Genomic DNA, 20,535 nt, shown 5'->3' on the forward strand with positions numbered 1-20,535 from the left:
ATACATCACCTGTAGTTACCCTGATCTGCATGTCCTGTAATGTCCACTTATTACACTTATTAAAATTTCTATAAGTGGGACCTTTTTTTATTTTTTAAACTGGAGAAGAAGAAAGTAAAAAGCTTAGCCTCACTGTTCTTCACACTTTGCGAATGAGCCCTTGGAGTCTTTTCCACAATTCCCATATGGATCTCCTGCTGAGTTCACCCTTTCAAAACAGATGCCTGGAGCTGGCTTTGCACCTATAGGACACATACACACACACACAATAATGGTAAGATCTGATTGTATGAAGCACACGAGAAAAAGATAACTATGAAAAAAATGCATGAAAACATTCAAAATTGTAGGTTTGCGCATGCACACAGTCGCTAGTTAGGACATTTCGATGGGTGGCACAACTCAACACCTGTTCAAGTTGGGTAGCAAGCTAATGTAGCTAACTATGAATATAAGAATTTTTTAAAAAGAAATTAACCAAGAGCCCTTCCAGCTTCAAGTACGGCTCGGCTCGACCCGCCATCCTTTAAGATCCACGGAAGACGAGCGTCCAGACTTTTCTCTGTCCTGCACCGAAGTGGTGGAACGAGCTTCCCCTGGGTGTCCGAACAGCAGAGTCCAACGCTCACTGTCCTCAAACCCAGACTGAAGACCCTCCTCTTCTGAGAGCACTCAGGCGAAGAGAAGAGTACTATGGTCTCCTTACTGACTTGTGTTTAGTAGAGTCTAAACTTAGAGGTATCTTTGAATTTTTAGTCTATTTAAACTAGCTGAGGTTATTTTTGGGTAAATAGCAAAGCACTTTTGTAAGTCGCTCTGGAGAAGAGCGTCTGCTAAATGCCTTAAATGTTTAAATGTAAATGTAACCACAGCCCTCACCCACAGAAAATGTGAATGTGAATTTCATTATATATGTACTTAAAAACAGAATTGTGAAGCCTGCCATGACTGTTCTTGAGCAGTAGCATTTAAAAGACATTTAGGTGAATGTAAGCTGAATGTCAGGTGAGCATCCACATCACATCTACAACAGATCATCCAGGTGTTGCCAATGTGAAATCTTTATGAGCTTTTGAATGGTAAACAATGGGCTCATTTCCAGGGGAGGATCTACTCTGCCCTGAAAAACAACCACTAATACATTTCCAAAGTTCAGACAATTCATGCAATCAGCATATGATAATGTAGGAGGAGACAGTTGGAGAACTGTGGAGACCTCTGGGAGAACCTTGGGCTGGAGTTCAGGTGGTTTCTGCTTTGTGGTAGAAGGCCAGCACCTTCCCTCCACCTCTGATAAGTGGAGCTAGTACTGAGATTAATGGAAGAGTTCAAGGGAAGTGACATGGTGCTAGTGGGTGACGATTAGATTGGGAGGAGGCGATTCAGGCATGTTCCTCCTTCCACGATTCAGACAGCCTTGATGCCAGAGCTGCAGAGCTGGTGGAGCTGCAACTGACCCATAAATTGCTCTGTCAACCAGGGCACTGAATGACAAACCAAACTTTAGGCCCTACATACAGCCAACATCTCTGAGGACTATCAAATCTCAGCTATTCAAAGTAACAGTAGCAGTAGGAAATACTGTCCTCGGATTGTCCTCTACCTCTTCTGAAATGCATGTTCTCTCAGAGGATGTTCTTCCGGAGGGAGCTGAGAAAGGAAACTCAACCTCCCACAAGCCCTGATGATCCAGTTCTACACACCAATCCATAAATCCATCCTTAAATCATCCATAGCCATCTGGTTTGGATCGTCCACCAAGTACAAGCTAAACTCCAACACGTAATCAGGACAGCAGAGAGGGTCTTCAGGATGTACTCTGCCAACGCTTCAGGACATTTATAACAGCAGGGTCATGAAGCATGCTGGCAAAATTAAAGCTGACCCCATAGCACCTATACCTACCACGTCCCACTGGTAGGAGACTCAGGATTATCAAAGGAAGCAACAACTAGCCATAGGCCCAGAGCTGTGGTCCTTATGAACCACTGTAAAGGTCTCATCTTGTAAGCAGGACTTTACAGAGCCCTTGCTGTGGCCTAGAACTCCACTTTAAGCCATAAATGCAGCTTTGCATAACTGTACAGATGTTCATAGGGCTGTAAGGTACTGTACATTACAGTAGATGTTCCTGAGAACCTGCATATTGTTTAAGTCAGGAAAATAAAGCCAGAAAAAAAATCATCATATGCGTACAAAAGTTTTTATCCACCATCATAATTTTATCATAATAATAATAATAATAGCGGTGGTGGTTCTCAATCACTGTGTTCATCATTAGAACATCTCCAAAGTTCTCCTCTCTCATGGAGTCTAGTATTATTTAGAGTTCTCCTCAGATCAACACCTGGTTTGGTGGTAAATCAGGGCTTAATGATGGTCAATCAGGTGAGCTGCTGCTGCTGCTGCTGATGATGATTGAACTGAACTCTGCAGTGAACTGTCAGGTGTGCTTGTTGTGGTAAGAGCAAGAAAAGCACCAAACTGTGCTGAACACCAGTATCATCAGCTGAGGTTGTACATAATCTGGGGTTAGGGCCTCATACAGGGCTATAATTGATGTCCCTTTTTGCCTGTTGGTGGCACTGTTACTCACCCTGCCCCCAGAGGGTGATGCACTGTTGCTCATGCGTTTGGCAAATGCCGTTGTAGCAGTGGCCGTCCACGCTGTGGCAGGCGTGGCCGTCATGCAGGTAAACGTTGGCTGGACAGTGAGGGTCAGAACCTGTGCAGAACTCTGGCAGGTCACACGAGTTACTGGACTCTCGACATGGCGTTCCTGCAGGCTTTAACTGAACACACACACAAACACACACAGAGTTAGAACTTAAATACACTTCAAATCGATGTGTAGAGGCTTAAATTAGGAGAAGCCTTTTAACCCTTTACAGCCTGAACCATTGAATAAATCCCAATTCTAAGCCTTTAAAACTGGAGTGTTTATTTGACCTTAAAAAAAAAAGAGCATGATCACTTTGCTTATATGACTTTTGTTTTGTATCATATTTGATACATAAGGAATTAATTTAAATGTAAATGTATGTCATTTCTCTTTCTGCTAAGAAATCTGTATGTATTTGTCTGGGGCATGCAGTTCATGGTTAATCTACCAGGGGGCATGTATCTATTTTTTTGGGTTTTTTTCTTTCTAATACATTTATAATGACATATATTGCTCACAATATACTTATATATTTAATATACCTAATTATATTGTGTACAATTCAGTATACTGCTCATATATTTCTATAATGATGTAATTAATTATGTAATTTCTATATATATAACTTGTATATAACACACTGATGTTGCAGAGATACTAAGACATATGGAGGGGAATCATTTATTATAAATGTTATTCATATAAATATATGTCTTACCTGACAGTCTTCACAACATTGACCATGAGCACACACTGCATTCCCCTTCAGAGTACAGGTACTGGCATTACAGCAGGGGTTCATACATTCCTAGATGGAGGGTGATGGAGGCAGATGGATGGGGTGGTGGGTGGGGAGTTTAAAGGGAGAGAAGGAGAGAGAGATTAAAATGGACGAGCAAAGCATTAACCCATCAATAGCCACATCTGTCATGTTGAACTGTGGTCCATCTGTTCTCTGACTTTGCTTCTGTGCACATCTGGAGAAAGTTTTAAAAACCAACCAAACCATATGGCTGAGAAGTAGAGTTTTATTATTAGTTATAATATTAAATCTAGTCTGTTGTTCAGGTTTACTGCTTTTAACCAAAAATCCACATCTGAAAAAATGAAAACTACACTTATACAAATACATTAAAATCAGTATAATATACAGGACTAGTGAAGACTATCCCAGTTCAGCCCTGCTCAGAGGGGCCCGTAGTGTGACAGAACGTCCTCCCACAAATTGGGATAAAAAAGCTTGATAAGGATAGTTTCAGTCTCGAATTTCAGTCTTTCTACCAGATTTTGAGTCTGTGTGTGATGAAAAAGTTGGAGACCTGCTATTTAAAAAGCACTGTGCAGTATTTAGGTCTACTTTGGCTGTTATGCTGCTATTTGATGAAATTGGTGTCAAAGTTTTAGCACCCCCTGCTGGACTTTCATACTCACATGAGTGTTTTAAGGCCGTTTTTGCGTTTGTCTATGGCCGGAGATATTACAGAGATGTACTGTGCTCTTTTTATGACCCATGCTTATTGTGTGTTTGTCTGTGTGTGTGTGTGTGTCTGTGTGTGTGTGTGTGCGTGCTACAGGCACAGCCCTCTCTTCCAGTTGACTCACGCCAAATATTAATGGCAATAGAAAAAACAAACTTATCTTAATGGTGCCAATTGGCAGATCTACGCTGTTCTTACACAACACACACACATACACACACACACAGACCCCCCCATCCACACTTACATATACAGCACTCTTGCATTATGAGTTACCAGCAAAAAATAAATCAATCAATCAATAAACACTGACACACTGAGAAAGATCTAATGGCTGCAGGACTTAGGCCCTAGTGGAGGCCGCTGTGTGTGTGTGTGTGTGTGTGTGTGTTTGCAGTGCTTCAAAGCTCCTCACACGTCTGCTGCACACATGTCTGTGTGAGAGACCCAGTTTTCCGGGTTTATCTCCCGGTGTGGTCAGAAGGAAAACATCCGTCTGAAGTGCTTGTTTATGTCACTTGTCAGAGATTTGGATGATTAGACTGTAATGATTCATGACTCATTCTGGAGTGTGAATGTTCAGAGTGAAAGGCCTCTCTCACACACACACACACACACACACACACACACACACACACACACACACACACAGAAAAGAAATGCCTCCCCTATACCCACACATCCTGTGGTGTTTCTGAACATTGGAAGGCCTTCAGGAAAAGCTCCCTTTAGGACAACAGCAGAAAAAAATGGGTGAGCATAAGAATCTGGGCCACTTTGCACATCTCCAAAACATCTGGCAGGCCTTGTGGGTGTTTATTAGAAGGGGTGTCCACAAACATTTGGCCATATAGTGCATCCAAGGCTTCTTCAATCAAGCTTAGCGGAGTTGATGACTTTAATTCTTTCAAATGATGTCTATATAATCTGTATAGGGCAAAGGTTTCTGCGTCGCAATTGAGAATACAGCATTCTAGGACACTAGCAGCACCCTTGCAACCACCTAAGATACCATAGCAACCACATTCCAGCAACCTGAATAGCCTAGCAACCACCAGACATGAAATGGCAAAAGGCCAGCTGCACCCTACTACCAGCCTAGCAATATCCTAGCACCTGGCACAGCATAACAACTGCTAAGCAGCAGCATGGCAACCAAGTGGAAAATCAAAGCAACCACCTAACAACTGCATAGCGACCACCTGGGACATTGTAGCAACTGCTAAGACAAATGAAACCATATGACCTAGCAACTGCATAGAAACCACATGGGATATTATAGAACAAACTACTTGGAACAGCATAGCAACGACCTAGCAACCAATGGAAAATTACTTCAGCTGTGCAATCACTCTGTCACACTGTCCAATTTACTCTCCGCAGCAGATCGGCGTGTAGGAGTCGGGCCTGTGGCGTATATGAGATATTCCCGAGCGTGTGTGAGTCTTGGACCACATCTTCACACCTTCACACACCTTACATCAAAGAGCAGCGTCTATAGACCCACATTCACACACACCCAGAAGTACCTCCAGATCTCCGCAGTCACACTCCTCTCCTTCCTCCACGTATCCGTTCCCACACTTCTGGCCCCCGTAGAGCACCTTAACCTCAGGCATGTTGAAGAGGCACATGCCCACCCCCTTCTCCAAACTGACCAGCAGGTCCTTCTTACTGCATGAACTGAACACAGTGGGGAATGGGTACCTGGAGAGAGAGAGAGAGAGCGAGAGAGAGAGAGAGAGAGAGACTTGCACTGATTTCACTGAAGTTACAATAGAAAAAAGCACAAGAAGAAGATGTAAAAGGAGATGGAGGTGATGAGGAGGCCAGCAGATGAAGGAGCAAAAGATATACACACTATATTTATATATTTATACATATAGACACACAATTTCCTTCTTAACCCAAATGTAGGTAATCAGGTACGTTCTATGCGGCTCATATCAGACTAATGTAGTTGGCACATTCTGGAAGCTCATGCATAAACCATCAGACACTTGCCTCAAACTCCTAAAAATAAAGGTGCTACAAAAGGTTCTTGGAGCGATAACCTAGAAGATCCACTTCTGATTCCATAAAGACCCACGGTTGAAATGCGTCCCAATACTTTTGTCCATTTAGTGTACTTTATTTTTTTTCCCTTAGAAGTAGGTGCTACAAAAGGTTTTTTCAGCAATGCTGCAAAAGAACCACTTTTGGTTTCATTAAGAACCATGTTTGAAATGTGTCCCAATACTTTTGTCCTTTTAGTGTCTTTTATTTACCTATTTAAAGTGATGTTTTACCAAACTTCGCTTTTTACTTTTACAAAAGGTTCTTAGAACCTTTTAACCTAGAAAATCCACTTTTGATAAAGACTCACGGTTGAAATGTGTCCCAATACTTTTGTCCATTTAGTGTACTTTATGTACCTTTTTTTTTTTTATTGTCTCAAAGTGACCAAACTACACTTTTACTCGTTCTCCTCAGAAGGTGCTAGATATGAAGAGCGAGTGTGTAGAACCTTTTAAAGACCAAAAATCACTTCAAACATGGTTCTCTATGGAACCAAATGTGGTTCTTCCACGGCAACACTAAATAGACACTGAAAGGACAAAAGTATTGGGACACATTTCAAACATGGTTCTTATCGAAACCAAAAGTGGTTCATCTACAGCAATGCTGAAAGAACCTTCTGTAGCACCTTCTTCTGAGGAGAACGAGTAAAAGTGTAGTTTAGTCACTTCGAACCAATAAAAAAAAAAAAGTAGATAAATACACTAAATGGACAAAAGTATTGGGACACATTGCACCCATGGGTCTTTATGGAATCAGAAGTGGATCTTGTTGTTTATTACTCAAAGAACCTTTTGTAGCCAGCAACTTCATCAAAAAACGTAATGTTTGAAGTCTGGGCACCTTACAGAGTCAGGACTTAGTAATCTTCTGCCCTCAAAAAGAAGGCTGTAGATGTAGAGGAGTCTGGGAAGGGGTTAAAAAAGATCCCTCTAAGCTTAGACACTACTGAATACAGAAGTCAGTATGAAGACCACGATACTCCGCACTTCTCTTCACCCAAGTCCTCTCAGAAGAGCTGGGTCTTTGCGTTGGACTCTGCTGTTCGGACACCCAGGGGAAGCTCGTTCCACCACTTCGGTGCAGGACAGTAAAAAGCCTGGACGCTCGTCTTCCTGGATCTTAAAGGAACGCTGGGCTTATTTCATTGTCTGAGGAATTATTCTCATAGCATTAAAATGCACGAGGAGGGGAGTGAAAGTGTGAAGTGAACGAGAGAGGAGTTCAGGCGGATGAACAAAGCCTCCATCAGTTCATCTGGGCTGATCTCATCTCCTCTGCTCTGCTCTCTTCATCGGTCTGGATTGAAGCACTAATCGATTAACCAATCAAACTGCAGCACTCGAGCCAGTAGTGTGATTTCAGCAAGCTGCTGACTTGTGCAAACAGACAGAGATAAAGAGATATTTATGATGTGAAGACTCACTCTCTCTCTCTCTCTCTCTCTCTCTCTTTCTCTCGCTCACACATACAGCCTATCCCACTGGCTAGAGGCTTATATATTATATATATATATATATATATATATATATATATATATATATATATATATATAGAGAGAGAGAGAGATAGATAGATAGAGGGAAATTAAACAGTTTGCCAGTAATTTATGTGTGTGAGAGCGCGAGAGAGACGGCGGGAGTTCAAAACTATCCAAACCATGTTTTAACGTACAATGAAAAACACAGCAAACTGACTTTTTGTGCATAACTGTCATCTAGATTTTGTGCAATGTCTTTTTAAACATATTTACACATCTGGAGATCTGATCTGCATGTGATCAACACTAAGAGATGGTATTTAGAGGTAATTAATTAAACTCTCACACCTAAAGAAATGTCGTCAATCATCATTTATATAATTTTAATTAACAGAAATATAAGTTAGGATGCCCTATAGACGCCCTAATAGCTATCACCCAATCACCCAGGGTGAAATGACGTCAGTTAGACGTTTCCTGTAATATAATACTTGACCCGTCTCTACCATCAACTGGGGGAGGTTTTTCCTACTCCTCCATGCAGAAATCGTTCAGCTGTGTGAACATATGAGGATGGTCTCATATGTCCCTCAAGCGCTCTCAGATACACTAAAGAGTTGCTAGTGGATTCTATGTTGGAGAGCTCTTCAGGTCTCCAGGTCTCCAGGACATTTCCACCTCCATGCTTCACAGCTGATTTGGAATCTTGTGCTCAAATGCTGTGCGTGGTTTACGCCAAACATGTCCTCTGTTACTGTGTCCAGATAATTCAGCCTTGGACTCATCTGTCCAAAGTACACACACAGTTCCAGATGTCCTGGTCCTGGTCTAGGTGTTCTGGCAAGGGTTTCCTACTTGCACACCTCAAAAACATGAAAATCAAATAAGAGTGGTCCCTTTCTGATGGCAGATGCTGTACTTTGACCTCAACTGTGGAGAGCGCCACCTGTAGATCCCGTGATGACATTTCGGGTTCTGCTCTGTTCGGCTGGACGTGCTAGGATGGCCTGACCTGGCCATGTTGGCAGGTGTTTCACAGGTGTTTCATTGATTTAGCAGACAGTAGAACAGCTGATTTTTGAACCCCTGCCCAGACTCCTCTACATCTACAACCTCTATTCTAAAGTCCGGACCCTGTAAAATGCCCAAACTTCAAACATTAAGTTTTGGGATGAGGTTACTGGCGTAGTTTCCTATTTATGCCTCTTCCATGCAGATTAAGTTTGTGCAAGCAATGCTGCACAGTGGAATGGTGCACCACCCTCTTAACTTCTTACACCATCGTGCAGGTTCCTGGCAATTATATGGGGGCTTTGATTTGCCTGTCTTACCAGCATATTAGCAGTAATCTAACGATGCTGAAAATAGAGTCTTTTGATTAGTTAGAGAGGCTGTGTTTACTGCTTCTCAAATAAAGTCTTTCATGCTTAAAAAAGGTCAGGGGTCAGAGCCGGTGTACACATGTGTACACATTTAGCTACAGACACCAAAATGGCCAACAGTTGGTGGGTAAAGTGACTGAGTCTGGTTTAACAGCTGCAGCAGATGATGAAAATACATGGTAAAAACCACAAATCCCACCCCAAACCAAAGCTGAGTAGATCTTGCCTGTGCTCAGAGGATAATTTTAGGCCCCCTCAGCACCCCCTACCTCCAGCCTCCCTGACGGTGTTGATATGCAGCTTGTACACACTTCTCACACATGCTGCCCATGTCTGTGTCGCTACCCTGTAGTGACTGTTCTGGAGTAACCTCAGGCACCCTTTCTGATTGAGCTCCAGCTGAGCCAGGCCCATCAAAACACACATACACACACACACACACACCTACAGCCTGCAGCCACCCACAGCAGGGACTCAGGAGAGTTAGACTGCCACCAGGCTTCCATGAATATGAATATGAAAGTTTAACTGAACAGGGAAAGTTCATGCATGGAAACACACAGACCGATCCTAACAAATTCTCAGCTAAGCTAATCTAAACTGATTCATGTCATTAACCAAAACACGACCAAGATCCCAAACAGTCCACACACACACTTTATTTATATCCTTGAAGGCTGCACACACACTGACCGATTAGTAGCCAGTCACCAGCACTGCAAACACAAGCATGCTCTTAAAAGCATGGCGACTTCCTTGTTTCCTTGCTGGGATGTGCCGTCTGCTATAGCTAGAACCTTTAAATAACATGGAGGTGCTTTCAACTTTAAAAAGGTTCTTCACATCCATCTCTCTCACTCACTAAAACAGCTCTTTAAATAACCTTCTTGCTTCGTTAAGGCAAGAATTAGTATTTTCTTGCTTCTGGGCTCCCCCTACAGTTGGAGAGTGTAATTCATGTTTACTCCACTGCAGTAAATACAAAATCACGCTGATGGACAGCTGTACACGTGCCTTTCTGGACAAGCTGAGAGCTCCAGAAGCTTGATCTGAAGGTAGAGAAGCATGTGGGCTGAGGTGGTAGAGTAATACTACAGGATTTTACACTAATATGACTCTATGGGTTACACAGCAGTTCTGGAGAGAGCTCCATAGCACAGTGTTTTAAGGTTAAAATACTACATAGAGTTTCTTTAAAGAGGCCAAAAGTACATCCTCTACGGCACTGCTCCAAACATTCATCATTTCCACCCTTCATTTGCCGTGACTACCCGTCAAGACCGTACTATGCCACACCACACCATACAGCTCTCTAATGTGTTGGTGATGCTTAAAGCATGGTATGATCTTTATTTAAACATACTAAAGTAAAAAAAGCTTCAACCAATCAACAGATGGAAAGTAGAGCAGTGATTAATAGTGGCAGTAGTGGCACCAAATTGGTTGAATACTTCCAATGGCAAGAGAAAAAAAAAAAGAACTCTCCTGGCCTTTGGAATCAATAAGGAGTACTTTCAAGGTCTCCATGAAATGTAAACTTTTTTTCTTGGAAAATAAATGTTGAAAATAATTTTATTTGTAAGTTTTGTGTTGGAAAATAAAGGAACGTACATAAAGGTTAATTAAAAAATTATGTGAAAACAATATGTGGTAAAACGTCCATAAATAACTGTCAATCAGGCTCTGTTTCTCAAAAAGGTCAATTTTAATAATTTAAAAAAAGGTTGATTTTAATCCATTTAAAAAAGGTCAATTTTAATAAATTGTATTTTAGACGCATTCAATCAAGTAATTGAATCCAAACTGATCTGTACAGCGATTTTCTCAACAGGTGTTTTTTACAAAGCAGCTTCAGAGGAAACCAGGAGTTCAAGCTATCTGTAAACAAGTCACTGATGACTCTGGCAAGGCAAGAGCAAGAAACCTTCAGAGGAATCGAGGGGAACTCCTAAGTGGAACCTGTCCTCCTGTCCTACAGATAATAAACATCATCACCTTTAGCCAACAGGACCAAATCGGGGGCTCTGAGAGTTCCAGCAGACTAAGGCGCTGCCACTATACCACTATGACCGCTAGTTTGAACCCGGGGTCATGCTGCCTGCCTTCAGTAGACATTCACTTCGGAAAATGTCTGGAGTATCAGGTCTGCATCAGATCCACACGTGTAGACGCATTTTCACCACAGGTAATGTTCTGCGTGGTTACGGCTAGGGGCGGCGCCAGTGTTGAGCGTGCTGGAGGCAAGACGGTACTGTTTACAGCACATCGAAGATGGGGAACGAGGCTACCGACTACGTAACTAACGTAACGTAAAGTGACCTGCTCAAGGTCAAGGTCAAGGATCAAGTCAGACGTCCAAGCAATGTATGGAAAAGTGGTGGGTTACCATGTATGTCTAAAAGGGGCGTTAGAGAGCATGACTGGCCTTGTCCTCCCTAGGGGGGTATGACTGCCACCCTCCTTCTCCCCTTATAACTCAGCCAGATGCCAGGCAATTTAGGCGTCTTCATCACTGAAAGTCAGCTTGATGGGAACAGGCTGCTGACAGGGCAATGGCAGCTAACGTAGCTAATGTAAAATTATCCTTGATGGACTGATAGTTCCATCGGTTCTGAAGTGTATGCCGTACAATAGCAGCTGCACTATCTCCTAGCTGCTGCCAGGGATCACAGATCAGAACACGGACTCTCAGATACATTTTAAACTCGGCCTCTTGAGTCCTGTCATTTTCTCGCTTAGAGTTAAGTGGCAGGCTTGTGCTACACCACACAGCACAGTGCAGGAAGCTTAAGGCTTGTAAAGTATTCATCTGGTCCCGCTGACAGCTCCCCCTGCTTTAAATATGAATGGACAGAGCATGGACAGCTCCACCTCTGCCTCCCTGACCTGCCGAGGGAGACAATGTAAAGCTGTATCTCCCTTTCTTCTGTCTGACCTCCATCTCCCGACGTGGTGCAGACTAGCCTTGCAACATCCTAATCGAGCCTGGAGTTGCTGTGGGTTTTATTTTTCATGGCCACAGGCCAAGCCAAACTCAGCAGGAAGTATCCAGTCACTGTACCGTGTCTGCTTGTCAGTGTCTTCAGAGCACATGGTGGAAACCTCCTGAGGCAAAACCCTCCATCACACAGAACAGGGCCACCGGCTCTTAGGAGGCTGAAGGCATGTGCCTTCCACTCAATCATGAACAGCTTATTTTAGATGTGAGAAGCATTTGCTTAGTGTAGAGTGATAAGATGAAGTAAAGGACATGTTGGCGTCCTCAAAATATACATCATTTTCTCCAAATCTATTAAAACTATAATGAATCTTTGCAATCTTTGGGTAATGAGTTCATTATGAAGCTCTGTGGTCTGATTGTTGTCCAAGTCATAATTATAGTCAAATACAGTAACACTAAACTACTGACACACAAACGCACATTGAGCACACTGATTAAATATCGAAAGTGCAGGCTAGAAAAAGTAAGTGACTTTGTTAATTACTTCTCCAAGATCTAAATGGCAGCTGTGCTTTAGTTAAGAAGATTTAATTAGAAGTGTTATCAAGGGTGGGCATATATTTAGAGCACATTTAATCAATAACATTATTTTAGGTGTAAGAAGCATTTGCTTAATCAGAGTGATGATCAGAAGAGGGTACTAAGACGAAGTGAAGGACGTGTTGGTGTCCTCAAAATATACATAATTTTCTCTAAATCTGAATTTAAAAACAGATGTGATGTCATCATTGCAATCTTTAGGTAATTACTTCATTATGAAGCTCTGTGGTCTGATTGTTGCCCAAGTCATAATTATAGTCAAATACAGTAAAACTAAACTACTGACACACAAACGCACATTGAGCACACTGATTAAATATCCAAAGTGCAGGCTAGAAAAAGTAAGTGACTTTGTTAATGACTTCTCCAAGATCTAAATGGCAGCTGTGCTTCAGTTAAGAAGATTTAATTAGAAGTGTTATCAAGGGTGGGCATATATTTAGAGCACATTTAATCATGAACAGCTTATTTTAGATGTAAGAAGCATTTGCTTAATCAGAGTGATGAATTGAGGGCAGAATTAAAACTATAATGAATCTTTTCTCAACAGTGGTTAATGTGATTCACTGTGGTTCATTAGTTCATTATAAAGCCCCCCCCCTCCAACAAAATGTGGCCTGATACTTAATCTAAATCACAATTATAGTTAAACACAGTCTAAATGGCAAGGATACACACAAACAGACAGAGCGATCATGTCTTTTATTAAACACATTGAGTAAATATCCAAAGTGCAGGCTAGAAAAAGTAAGTGAAGCTCCGAGTCAATGACTTCTCCAAGAGCTAACTTGCATAATGGCAAAGTGTTTAAATTAAGAAGATGAGATTAGGAGTATTGTTTTATTTATTTCCTTGGTGTTTTTTTCTTTAAATAAAGGAGATAATAAATCTAATAAATCTGTGCTTCTCAAGAAAGACTGGTTAGTGTGAACCTTCCCTCGATTGCGTTACAGAGATGCATGAAGCTGGAAAAGGTTCCAAAAGCATTGCTAAAGAGAGTCGACCAACCCACTGTTAGATAAACTGTCTACAATCTATAATCCAAGACTGCTATAGTCTGTTAGATGTTTTATTACATTTTATTGTGTTTTACAAAATATTTTGTAGATTTATCTATTTTTGGTACCCCGGGGCGACTGCCATCTTTGGTGGCTCAGCCTCTGAGTCCAACAGTTTATGAACTATCAAGTATGGGCATACATTTAGAATTAGATTCAAATCAGTAACAGCTTATTTTACATGTAAGAGCCTTTGCTTAATCAGAGAGATTATAAGAGGGTACTAAAGTCTGAAGTACATGTTTGCGTTCTTAAAATATACAAATGTCTAATTTAAAAATAGACATGATGGCAGCATTTAGAGATAAGAGTTAATTAAAAAGGCAGAATTAATGTGGTTCATTAGCTCATTATAAAGCTTTACCCCACCCACCCCAAACAAAATGTGGTCTAACCGTTATCTAAGTTAAAAGTATAGACACAAAATATAGAAACTAATGTATTAAAAAAGTTGGATAGTTGTATTTTACTTAGCACATTAAGTCAACATCCATAGTGCAGGCTAGAAAAAGTAAGTGAACTTCTATACTAGTGACTTGTCCAAGAGCTAACTGGCAACTGACTGCTTCTCCCAGGCCGCAGTGTAGAGTAAATAAAAAAAAAGTAAATTTAAAAGGCATAATTAATGATGTTTATTAGCTCATTATAAAGCTTTAACAAAATGTGGTCTGATCATTATCCAAATAACAATTATAGACACAATATAACTAATGTAACAACAAACAAATAAAAGGTTGGGCTGTTCATGTCTTTTGTTCACCACATTAAGTCAACATCCATAGTGCAGGCTAGAAAAAGTAAGTGAACTTCTGTGCTAATGACTTCTCTGAAAGCTAACTGGCAAATTTCTACCTCTCCCAGATTGAAGGGTACTAAAGTCTGAAGTATGTGTTTGCCTTCTCAACATATACATCATTTTCTCTAAATCTGAATTGAAAAATAGACATGATGGCAGCATTTAGACATTAGAGTAAAGGCATAATTAATGTGGTTCATTAGCTCATTATAAAGCTTTAACAAAATGTGGTCTGATCATTATCCAAGTTACAATTATAGACACAATATAACTAATGTAACAACAAACAAAAAAAAGGTTGGGCTGTTCATGTCTCTTATTTAGCATATTAGTAAACATCCATAGTGCAGGCTAGAAAAAGTAAGTGAACCTTTGTGTTAATGACTTGTCCAAGAGCTAACTTGCAAATGACTCGCTCTCCCAGACCGCAGGGTACGGAAGTCTGAATGTTTACATTCCCAAAATATACATCATTTTCTTTAACTAAAATTTAAACTGGACATGATGGCAGCATTACGAGACATAGAGATAGATATATAATTCATATTTTCTCATTAATGTTTGAGGTGCTTCAGTGTGGTTCATTAGTTCATTATAAAGCTTCACCCCACAAAGATCCAACATGCTGACATTACTTTGTCCCGTAATGGGTATGACCTAGCCTCCACCTCCATTACATTAACATGCCAGAAACTCACACAGCTCCAGGATTATCCTTATATACCCTCTTGTGTCCACAACTGGTGAACCTTTCCTGTAGGCATCTCAGAGTAAAAAGGCAAGCGAACTAGTGAAAGGCACTTAGAGCAATCTGAGGATCAACACATGAGAGTGCTGAGACAAATGAGGATGCTTGCAGCCTTTGGGAGCTGATGGAAAATTAATGGCAACATTATGTGTACATGTATGATTTAACTGCCTGCCGCAAAGAATTACGCTAAATGTTTAACATCCATTGTCTACCCCAACGCATCCTCACCACTTTAGGATTCATTCATATTTACAGCCTTAACCAGCAGCACTGCTTCTCCTGTCCCAGAATATCCTCCCAGCATGCCTGTACAGCCCACTGCACATCTGCCTGTCAGAGTTTAGCTGTAAATTAGCCCTCTGTACGTTTAACATCGTCTCTCAGCACACCACAAGGCATGGCAGACAACAGATTAGCAACACATTACATTTGTCCAAATGTTGACATATGATAGCTATCAATGCTGATGGAGGGACTTAGCTTTAATCTGGGGTGTGGGTCAATTGGAGCCAGGATAATGAGACCCTGGCTTAAGGCTGGGCTTGTGGTCGGGCTCAGCTGAGCAAATGGAGCTCATTAGAGTGTAATGAGGCAGGGATTGGTGACGTAGCCTTGAGAGCTAGCTGAGCGCTAACAGCCAGAATCCAAACAATAACTGAAAAACAGGCAACATAATTGCCAGCGCTGGGTGTTGACTCAAAGCTAAAGCAGCTCAGATAGAGACAATCAGGAGGCCGTGGAATGACACATTGATTGATGAGCCTGACAGCTTTAATTACAAAGAGACAAAGTCTCCAACTGATACTCTAGCTTTCTTTTTGTCGCCCAACAAATTATACACCTTCCTTCCTACCAACTTTGCAGAACTGCTGTTAATAAGCATTCAGGCCACTTTTGGCTAAACAAAAAAGCTAAAAGTTAGTTAAAAAACTAAACAAAAAAGAATGGGTAACTAAACACCCATGATAATAACACCCACAATAATTGTTATAAATTGTAAATCTTCGAAAAAGTATTTTATAAATTTCTAAAAACCCAAAGCATTTTATGACTTTCTTCCTAATATCTGCTCAAATGTCCAGATTTGTTTATAAAATCGCACAGAATTGAAAGAGAGCTACTATCTGGAAATGCTTTAAATGACTTTGCCACATCCCAAAGTGAAAGAAGACAATTTGATGGTCTTGTTGAACATAAACTCTGATAGACATGACATTCTTCGTGGTGTACTCCAGGGATCTATCATTGGCCCACTCTTATTCTCTGTAATAACCACTCTCTTAAAAATAAGGTGCCACAAAAGGTGTTTTTAATGGTGATGCCACAGAATAACCATTTTTTTTTAATCATAAAGAACCATGCTTATGTTTGTGTGTGTGTGTGTGTGTGTGTGTGTGTGTGTGTGTGTGAAAAGAAAAAAAAAGACTGAAAGCACCTTTCACCATTACCAACACTAACCATAATTACTCTCATTATTCTTACCATCTCTACAATGATTATATTAGTTATATTATATTATGATTATTATAATATTATATTATGATGATATCAGCACACCTGAGCAGTAGAACAGTCTTATGCGGTGGTTTGGTGACTTTTATCAATAATTTATTAATAGTTCTGATCAGATGAGGATAGATGGGTCCCCCCTTGAGAGTCTTGGTTCCTCCCAAAGGTTCTTCCTCCAGCTCTGAGGGAGTTTATCTTTGCCACTGTTGCCTTTGGTTTGCTCACTGGGTTTTTTTTAAGGATTTGTTGATCGGTCCTCTTACTGATTCCTGTAAACTTGCTTTGTGACAGTGCCAGCTATAAAAAGTGCTACACCACTAAATGTAATTTAATTGGACTTCACTTGATTTAGAGAACGTAGCACGCTGACCAGTAAGAAGCGGAGAAGAAGACAGAGGGATGGAGTGACCAGGTCAACCATAATGTTGCCCTCTTCACATTTACACTTTTATACAATATGGTTCTTTATGGAATCAAAAGTGGTTCTTCTTTGGCATGGCTTAAACAACTGTTTGTAGCACCTTAATTGTTATTGTTTAGAGTATAGAGTCAAATTAAGTAGATATACAGATTATACACAATTATATAAAAATAAAATTCCCTTAGACAGTTAAGCATAGTTGATTCACCTACCATGTGTGTTTCTGGGTTGATGGGAGGAATGTTCTGTCTACCTTTTTATATATATATATATATAAAACAGGTCCTTATAATCAAGCCTTTCAAATATTTCTATTACTTGTTTTTATGCTCTTTTGATTGATTTCTTTGATTACTATATAAACATAATCAAGACTATTATTATTATTATATTATATTATTATTATTACATCCTCTAGCCTTGAACCTGATTTCCCTAATGAGCTTTCCTCCTCAGCCAAGAAAAGACTGTGATTGGAGCAATTACCCTTTCTTTGTTGAGAAGGAGAGCTCTAGTGAAATTACGGCCCACAGCAGATCAAGTCATGTATAACATGCCTATACCCTGGACGTTTGCTGTGTATTAGGATGCTTGCTACCTTGTTTGGTTTGAACCAAAGTAGCAGGTGTGAAAAGTGCATTCGGTTCGCAGTTTGGTCAGACCAAAAGAGATGGTTTTGGTCCAAATCAAACGGAACCATGGTTGGGTTCGTTTGTAGAGTGAAAACAGTTCTTTTTTGCATGTTGTTGAAAGCCAAACTCTGAATGTTTTATTTTGACCCTCTGAACTCAGCCTATGAGAAGAGTATACAGCAGATTTCCCGGTTTATTCGCTTGCTAACACAAGATAAGCTAAGTCAGATAGTGTCAACAATTGTAATTAAGCACCAAAATTGTTGAACTCTCAGTGATCTATAGTCATTAACATCAATCATCAGTCTTCCAATGTATTTGGGTTGGTGGATACAGCCAAAATATGCATCTCGTTCTTGAGCAGATAATTCAGTAAGAGAAAGAATGGACAAAAAAATTACCAAAATTTCAAAAATCATTATAATCATTATAAAATATATTTAATTATGAATCAATTACAATAAATCAATTATAATCATACAGTAATGTATGCATAGTGCATATAGGATTATCGCTGCTGGCGCCAGTGACCCATTAAACGACAGAACGAGAAAAAGAAGAGGAAAATGAGTAAAGATGAGCTATGGGGGGAACATGGGAATGATTATATCTGTGGGTGGTGATATAACTGTTGCGGGATGGGCTCGTTCATTCGGTGAATTAGAGCTAGTCTGCAAATCTGAGCTTGACGTTGGCACTGCTGATAGTAATGCTGTAAAATCAGCAGTTTAGTGCAACCAAATCAATCTGTTTGGTCATTTTTTCCCAAAAAAAAACCCCTGCCGATTTGATAAAAGCTGGCATCAGACGTACTCCCCTCTTCAAATCAATCAATGTACAGAGAGATCAACTGGCGATAAACGTTCAGATGCAAATACTGGGACTTACCCAGTAGACGGAGTCATGATGCAGCCACCTCTGTCTGCTGTCACTCTGCAACCACACCCCCGCTCTGGAGTGTCGTGATTCATTCCAAAGTTGTGTCCCAGTTCGTGGGCTAGAGTTACTGCAGCTCCAAGGGGGTTGTCAGAGTGGTCCTAAGAGAGCAAAAGAGCAAAAGACAAAGCCACTGGTAATTGCATTCACACTCGCTCACAGATAAATCAACATCTCCCCAGCGTGGCACCATAAACAGCAGTGGCACACTTTCATAAGAGTGATCAATTTCATCATTTCCAAACAAGCAAATCCAATTCCTCTCCTGTGTTTGCACTGGCGGAGGGGTCGGGGTCAATTACACTCCAGCTGCCCTCCAAGATTACATTCTTAGCAATATCTCCACATGTGCATTTGTTTTCCTTTCAAAGAAAGCAGCAAAGTGTTGTTTCACATGAGGGGACTAATCGATGAAGCAGAGGCACTAACGGCCTATGTAATTACTTTCCCACAAACCCATTTAGAGATGCACGAGTCAAGATTGTGAGGTTTGTCTAATTGCTCACTGTTGCCAAAACTAAACAGAGCTGCACAATATAAGAGAACCCGCAGTCGGCAAGTGGCTCAGCCGTTTACTAGCCCTGTGCGTATTTGTTTACATGAGTTGCTGTAGATTTATATACATGTGGCTTAGCTAGACACCAGGCAGACTAATGCTAGCGTTAGCCACGGGCAGCTGGTCCGCAGCAGATGTGTGGCTCAGGGAAATGAGGACAATTTCATTTTTAAAACAGCTGACCTTCACACATATGGACTGGAAACAGGAGTGTGAACAGATGGAGAGAGAGTTACCTCTGGTCAGAATTTCTGTACTGTGAATAGCTACACGAGTTAAAAATGACCTGATTTCCAAATGACGTGAAGTTAAAGATTTTACATTCATAAAATAGCCAAAAATGAAAAGGGCCCGAAGCAAAAGTTGAGGCATCCATGGTCAATACAGGTAACGTAGCTTATAATGTTTTATTTATTGCAGCTAAGAGTCTTTCAGGGCTTGTTCGAGGGAATTCCTACCATTCTTCAATATAAAAGTCTTCTAATTCTGTGAGATTTGCACTGCACTGCTTTTTAATGAGCATGAATGTGAAGTAGGAGAGGAATGAGGAGAGGTGTGTATATCAGGTCATTATCCTGTTAAAGAAACCATGCTTTCTTACAAACATCTGATGTTTGCTTCCAAAATCCGCTGGTGTTTAACTGAATCCATTCTTTTCTCTACCAGTAAAATGTTTCTCATGCCACAGGCTGCAACACAAACCCAAGCTAGGATCACCTAACAGTTGGACAGGTGTTCTTTTCATGAAATCCTGCACTCCTCCAAAGGTTATCTAATCTGATGACTCTTCCATGAAGGTCCACTGCAGCAAGTGCAGTAAAGTCTTTTGCAGTCAAGCAGGGATTAAATTAGCCTTTTTAGCTTAATTCTAGGAGCAGATCTCTTTAGGAAAATGTCTTAGTCTTCCAGACCTCGACTTCATCTCAACTTTTCCTGGTAACTGTCATGTCTTAATTTCATCACGAACTGATGGAACAGCTACCTGAAAACACGCTGCTATCTTCTCCTCTGCATCACTTGATTATAAAATATAATAATAATAAATAAAATAAAAAAAATCAAATAAATATTCAGAGTGTAAAGCAGCTGATTAGAGATGCTCATGGCTTGCACGGTAAACCAGAACTTTTTCATACATTACCCGGATGCACTTTATCCTGCCAGCCCCCTAGTACAAAGTCCAAATAAAGTCAGAATAGTCAAGTCACATTTATTTGTATAGTTTTTTACAGCTGTTGTCGTCACAAAGCAGCTTTACATAATTAGTAATTAGTA

At 40.6% G+C, this 20,535-nt stretch overlaps 1 protein-coding gene across 3 annotated transcripts in view; it reads right to left on the reverse strand.

Moving 5' to 3' along the window:
* The window catches only part of adam12a (ADAM metallopeptidase domain 12a), a 166,141-nt gene that overhangs the window by 36,441 nt on the left and 109,165 nt on the right, over positions 1-20,535 (reverse strand). For all 3 annotated transcript variants that reach the window (XM_072666630.1, XM_072666629.1, XM_072666631.1), the window contains exons 11-15: positions 18,657-18,805; positions 5,670-5,847; positions 3,381-3,470; positions 2,597-2,792; positions 134-242 (exon numbers count right to left, since the gene is read on the reverse strand). In XM_072666630.1, coding sequence (XP_072522731.1) covers positions 134-242; positions 2,597-2,792; positions 3,381-3,470; positions 5,670-5,847; positions 18,657-18,805 — 722 coding nt within the window. The remainder of the gene's footprint in view (positions 1-133; positions 243-2,596; positions 2,793-3,380; positions 3,471-5,669; positions 5,848-18,656; positions 18,806-20,535) is intronic.

This window comes from Salminus brasiliensis, chromosome 22 (assembly GCF_030463535.1).
Source record: "Salminus brasiliensis chromosome 22, fSalBra1.hap2, whole genome shotgun sequence".
In the NCBI taxonomy this organism is placed as follows: domain Eukaryota; kingdom Metazoa; phylum Chordata; class Actinopteri; order Characiformes; family Bryconidae; genus Salminus; species Salminus brasiliensis.